The sequence below is a fragment of the Colletotrichum spaethianum genome, assembly GCF_022836535.1.
Source record: "Colletotrichum spaethianum MAFF 239500 DNA, contig72, whole genome shotgun sequence".
Classification (NCBI taxonomy): domain Eukaryota; kingdom Fungi; phylum Ascomycota; class Sordariomycetes; order Glomerellales; family Glomerellaceae; genus Colletotrichum; species Colletotrichum spaethianum.
Window position 1 is genome coordinate 24,281 of NW_026054842.1, and position 6,000 is coordinate 30,280.

Sequence of the window (6,000 nt, forward strand, 5' to 3'; positions counted from 1 at the left end):
TGCATGTTTCGAGTTTTCTTTCCTATCGGTTCGATCGACGGCGGCGATACCCTTATGCTTTCTCGCCAGGTGGCGCTGGTAGGGAAACGGAACCAAGGGAGGGGTTTTAGGGTACGGTGCATGCGACCCATTGGTCCTGGATGGCAAACGGGATTGAAAGGGCTGGGGCGGGTGTGGTTATCAAACAGAACAAAGTCGGGAGTTTTTTTTTTCTTGGGTTCCCAAGAGTCCATCGTCAGTCGTTTGGCAGCGACGCGTCTGGACTTGGACATATGCTGGAGTTGGGTTTTCCGGGGGTACACACGCCAAAGGGATTGTTTTGTGATGTTTTTTTTTTTGGTTTTCCTGTTTTCCTTTGCCGGTCTGTACGCAGTGATGAAATGAGCAAACTCGTACCTTCAGCCTCGTTCTGGATGAGTACCACGCTGAATGACGAATTCCCACGGCTTATTTCCCATCATCATCATCATCATCATGCCATCCCATCCACCCATGTCCACCGTGTGAGGTGTTTGCAGTGAGACCGGCGCGGACAGTCTGGTCTTGACGTTCGAGTATCCGGTTTTGCCATGCCCGCACAGCTTCCGGGTCGTCGCCTGGCCGTCGACGTCGGCCAAAGCGATTTCGCCGCCTCTCTCCACGCACTGAGGCACCACGATCCGCTCTGCACCTTCGCGATCGCGGCGGCCGCACTGCGTTCCTCGCCCCTCCTCCGCTTTACCCGACTGCCAAAGTGCGGAGAGAGGGCGCTGACCTGCGAGCGGGGTTCGACTGACCTGGAGGCGTGTGGGGGAGGAGCAACTCCGCCGCTACCCGCTCATGCCGGGGGTCGATTCCGAAGCCCGGCTCCCATTCCCCCCGACGACGACGACGACGACGACGACGACGACGAAGACTACACTCGGGGAGCGGTATCGACCGTCGGGGGCAAACCCAAGTCGCCAGCAGGAAGCGGGACAGATGGGCGCGAGAAGGGGCACATGATGCGAAGAGCGTGGGGCATCGAAGAAATCATAGTAAGTAGGTAGGTCATCGGTACTCGGCATTACGATATATATGTCCAAGAATTCTCCCTCAGACTCTCTCTCTCTCTCTCTCTCTCTCTCTCTCTCTCTCTCTCTCTCTCTCCTGTGGCCTGGTTCTCCATCCCGGGTCCAGCCTCTGTCGTTTCATGCTATGCCCTTGTATCCCATTTATCGTTTCCCAATTCTCAATTCCTCCCCGTCCCGATCTCGTGTGAATGATCGAGAGAGGGAGCTGTCAATGCGTGTCCAGGTATCTTCGTGTACGCCCGGAACGCCGCCCGCCTGCCATATATAGCAAGATCCAAAATTCAACCACGTTCATGCATTGTTGCACTCTCGTCTCCTTCGTTCGTCCCCGTCCTCGAGGAACACTCCGCGTTGCCCGCTATGTCAACACAGGGCAGCCCAGCTTTGGGCTCCATGTCCTTACTGCTCAACATCAAACCGCAAGGCACCCTACCACCTACGTGGCTCGTCCTCATCCATCGTACTGCTTACTTCGCTATAAATGTGCCACACCAATCCGTTTTCGCTCCCAGGAATAAGAGAATATTGCCATGTGCCCAAGCTCGACTCTCGAGAAAGACTGCATCAGCCCGTTCCCAGGCTGAGCAAGATTCATTACGAATACAGTAGAATAAAAGGGAAATTACGAAAAGAAAAGAAGAAAAAGAAGAATCAAAACACGGATACGCCTTTGCGCCAACTTTTTCGCCGCTTCCAAACGAAAGAAAAGGGGGAATCCTCTGCCAAGTGTAGTAATGCATCTCAAAACGAAAAAAAAAAAGTGTTCTGCCCGCTTCTAAAAAGTCATCAAACGTCAGTTATACCCCCCCTTCTCTGACAAAGGTTGCTCGGATGCCGGGGCGGTTGCGTTCCCGTTCCCGTTCCCCATCGGGTGGATCGCGTCTCCCTTCTCGCTCAACAGCGGAGCGGTGGTGGTGCCGTTGGCGGCTTTGGGTTTCTCGGGAGTGGCTCGCTCTGGCGTCGTCTTTCTTGTTAAACTCGTCGTTTCGGGCTCTTCTGGGATCGTGGCAAACTTCTTGAGGACCTGCTTCAATGCAGGGCGTCGAATAGGCTTGCTGAGGAACTCGTCCATGCCGCTCTCCATGCACTCCTTCACGTTGCTCTCTTCCGAGAAGGCTGTCAATGCTACGATGGGAGCCGTGTAGCCCATCTTGCGAATGAGCTTCGTGGACTGCAGGCCATCGAGATTCGGCATCTGAATGTCCATAAAGATGACGTCGAAGCCTTTGTTGTTGTCCATGTTTGCCTTGACAAGGTCGTATGCCTCCTGGCCGTCCTTGGCTATGGTAACGTCGTAGACGTCCTCAAGCTTAAGCATCTTGCTGACAACCTCGATGTTTGTCGAGTTGTCATCAGCGACAAGCACTCGCAGCTTCCCCTCCTGGTTGGCCTTGGTAGCCATTGCCTGGTCGATCGCTGCCATCTGGTCCCTTGTGCTTCGCTTTGCCTTCGGTGCTGGGTTGGACGCGAAAAACGGTTGACTGAGACCGACCAGCCTTGGTTGTTGATCCAAAAGGTTCTTCGCGTTGGTCTCGTTTGCAGGCTTGATGGACGGTTTGACGGGTGTTCCGCCAGAGTTACGTTTCGGGTTCTGGGCGCCCTCAATTGCGTCGATGGTATCAACGCTTGGCGGTCGAGATTTGACACTGCTGGAGGCCGTGCTTGATGCCCTGTCATGTGCTCACGTTAGCAACTTTATCTCCTATCCTGCCGGTGGGGAGACGTACCTGTCCTTGACGTATTTCAAGGGAATCTGCATGGTGAAGGTCGTGCCGACCCCGACGGTGCTCTTCAGGGATATCGAGCCTCCCATGAGGCTTGCGAGCTGATGACAGATACTCAGGCCGAGACCCGTGCCGCCAAATTTCTTGCTCAATCCCAAGTCACCTTGCACAAAAGGTTCGAACACCTTCTGTTGCATGTGTTCCGCAATACCCGGGCCAGTATCTTCGACTTCAAACTCGAAAATATAGGCCTTTGCTCCAGGAGGCGGTGGCGTGGGAGACCGCTCTCGAACGTGGATATGCGGTGTCGATTTGGGCTCCATCGGGTTGATGACCAGGGCGGTACCCTTTACAGGCTCGGAAGTCGAACCTCCCTTGGAGCTCACAGACTGGGTTGAGCTGGAACCAAGCCGGTGCCGGGGCCTGCCGTGTCGTCTGGAATCTCTGGAAAACGATGAAGAGCGGCTTCCGTCATTCGGCGGCGGGGTTTCCACCTCACCAATGCACTTGATGCGAACGTCGACCCTGCCGCCTGCCGGAGTGAACTTGACACTGTTACTCACCAGGTTGATAATAACCTGGAGAATGCGATGCTGGTCACCCCAGAGGCACATGTCCTTCAGTCTGCCGGTACCATGTGGGCCAAGGGCAGGCAGCCTGTTGTCTGTGCTTGTCCTCTCAGGGCTACTGCTGAGTTCGATGGCCTCGGAACCGAGGAAGTTGACAGTCAGTGTGATCCGTCCCTCTTTAACTTGCTTGTCAAAGATGGTAAGAATCTGCGACTTGATGTCGGCCAAGCGGAATTCCTTCTCCTCCAGGTTAAGTTGTTGACCGATTTGGTTCTTAGAGAAGCTGAGGAGGTCTTCAAGCAGGTGAAGTAGCAGGTCGCCTAAAATCATGTTAGCTGAGAATAGAACGGTAGAGCGAGCTCGACTTACCTGATTTGTAAAGCGTCTTAAGAGACTGCTTGATCCTCAGAACATCAGTTTCCTCCATACAAACAGCGCACATTCCAAGAATGCCATTCAGCGGCGTCTTGAGCTCGTGAGAGATGTTGGCAATGAAGAGGGTTTTGCTTTCGTTGGCGGCTTCGGCTGCTTTCTTGCTGATCTCGAGCTCTCTCGTGCGTTCCAAGACTTTCTGATCCAATGACGTGTATTGCTTAACCAGCTCATCACTCATGTCGTTGAAGGTTTCTGTCAATTCGGTGAGTTCGTCGGTGATGAAGTGCTTTCGATTTTCAACCTTTCCGGGAATTTTGAAGATGCGGCGGGTTGATTCGCGGTCATGTTCGGAAGCCGGCTTCTCCTTGGGCTTGTAACCGACCAACTTGTAGATGCTCGCGATGAACCCGTCCGTTCTTGACCGCTTTGACCGGGACGATATGCCGCCTGAGCCGGGGGATTCGCCGTCGTCAAAATCAGAATAATAGCCATCCTCGTAGCCTGGAGGCTGGACAGACTTCTCCGTCGCCGTCTTGAGTCTCCTGATGGGCATTACACTAAGGTGCGCACATGGGAATATTAGTATGATGACGAGACCCGCAGTACCGAAGACACAACCCAAAATGATGGTCCGTAACGTGTCGATGGGCGCGTCAGCCTCTGACTTGGCCTGCTCTACCACGACTGTCCAGTTAACGAGGGCAGTATTGGTTCTTGCGAAACCCACGGCGACTGGAAGGCCCTGCTCGTTATTCGTTGAGAGTGTGGAGCTCGAGTTGTTAGGGCTGATAAATCTTTTGGTGAAAGAATCAAAAATTGCCGGGTAGTCCTTCATGGGAAAGGGTTCGTCGTCTTTATTGTTCGCCCAGCTTCGTTCATTGTGTCGGTCGCCTTGACCGTCTATGGGGTTGGGCGGGAGCACGAACTTGACTGGCACGTTTGCCGCAATATTCCTGTCTGGCAGATACGTAGAATTGCTGGCTGGGTTCGAGGCAGAAAACCTGTTGGATTGTTCCGTGGGCCCAGCGAGCAACACTATACCCGTATCCCCCAGACCTTCGCGGGAGTTTCGAATGGCGATCAGCGAGTTTGCCGTGGCGACGAGTGTCATGTATCCGAGTATGAATTCTTGCTGCTGGTTGTAACGGATCGGGACCGTTATCGACATGAGGGCGGTTGTGCCGTTGATTATCATGGGACCAAGCAACAAGCCGCCATTCGTCGAAATGCGAACCCCAGGAAAGGCATTGGCAGCAAATGCCTGTGTGTTGTTCCTGTACTGGTTCGGACGTCCAAGGTCCTCGTAAGTGATGTTTGGGTAGAGATCTGGCGGGTAGCCCTCGGGTGTGTCGGAGAGGTAGACCTGCTGTCCATCGGGGCCACCATACGGCAATGGGATCTGGGGGATCTTCTCCCCAGTGACGTTGAGCAGACCATGGACGTTGCCAGTGGTGTTTCTCGAGTAAATCCTCCCTTGTAGCAGCCCCGTGAGAGCGCCAACACTCAAGGCACTGTTGAGATCACCCCTGGCCTGAACCCAATTCTCGTCGGTGTCGTTCCCGTCGTAGAAGGTGAACAGAGAGTTTTGGATCAGAATTCGAGAGGAGATGGTGATGATGCTGGTCTGAACGAGTTCGAGCTCGGCGGAGATGCGCGAGGCCTTGAGCGAGGCAGTGAGGGCGAGTTCACGTCCTTCGACCTGGGCGACAAACTGATTGACGTAGACCCAGACGGGGACGGACAAGATCATCAGGCCAACGAGAACAGCAAACACCACGAGGAAGGCGAGCTGTTCCCGAATGGCGACCCTGACGCCCATGGTGAACAGACTATAACGGCGAGTCTGGCAGTGTCTGGGCGAGATTCATCGTCTGCAACGGCGTGTCCCGGGGATTCCTGTTCAATAGCCGAAGGGTGATGTTGTCGCGTGAGAGAGTTGCCAAACAGAAGTCTTGAATCGGTTGGCCCGCAGTTGCCCAAGAGAACGACGGTCGCAGCGGTTTTCGTCGAGGTAGTATCCGCAATTTCCCCAAAGAACCCGTTTCTTCTTCTTTTTTTTTCCCTCTTCACTCGCAGGAGCAGTAAGCAGCAGGGGGGTAGAAGGACGATGTTTTTTTTTTCCCCTTTCTCTATTGGTGTTTTGGCTAGTGTAATAGCCGACGAAGAGGAGCCAAAATGCGCCAACAGTCGAAATGAAGGTGGATGACAGAGCAAGAGAGTCGTTCGGCAAATTCGTCACAAGAGAAAGGGCTTGACCGGCGGACGAGGGATTGTCTTGGT

General features: G+C 54.0%; 2 protein-coding genes across 2 annotated transcripts; one reads left to right on the forward strand and one right to left on the reverse strand.

Moving 5' to 3' along the window:
- Nucleotides 1-569: 569 nt before the first annotated feature.
- ColSpa_12753 (uncharacterized protein) lies at nucleotides 570-1,028 on the forward strand (the record flags this gene model as incomplete). Its single annotated transcript, XM_049278965.1, has 1 exon — nucleotides 570-1,028. One exon carries the CDS (start codon nucleotides 570-572, stop codon nucleotides 1,026-1,028), a length of 459 nt encoding a protein of 152 aa, XP_049134922.1.
- Nucleotides 1,029-1,845: 817 nt separating this feature from the next.
- ColSpa_12754 (type 1 phosphatases regulator YPI1) lies at nucleotides 1,846-5,539 on the reverse strand (the record flags this gene model as incomplete). The annotated part of the gene is made up of 3 exons (XM_049278966.1): nucleotides 1,846-2,722; nucleotides 2,780-3,665; nucleotides 3,715-5,539. The coding sequence occupies 3 exons, from the start codon at nucleotides 5,537-5,539 to the stop codon at nucleotides 1,846-1,848; spliced, it is 3,588 nt and encodes a 1,195-aa protein (XP_049134923.1).
- Nucleotides 5,540-6,000: the final 461 nt, after the last annotated feature.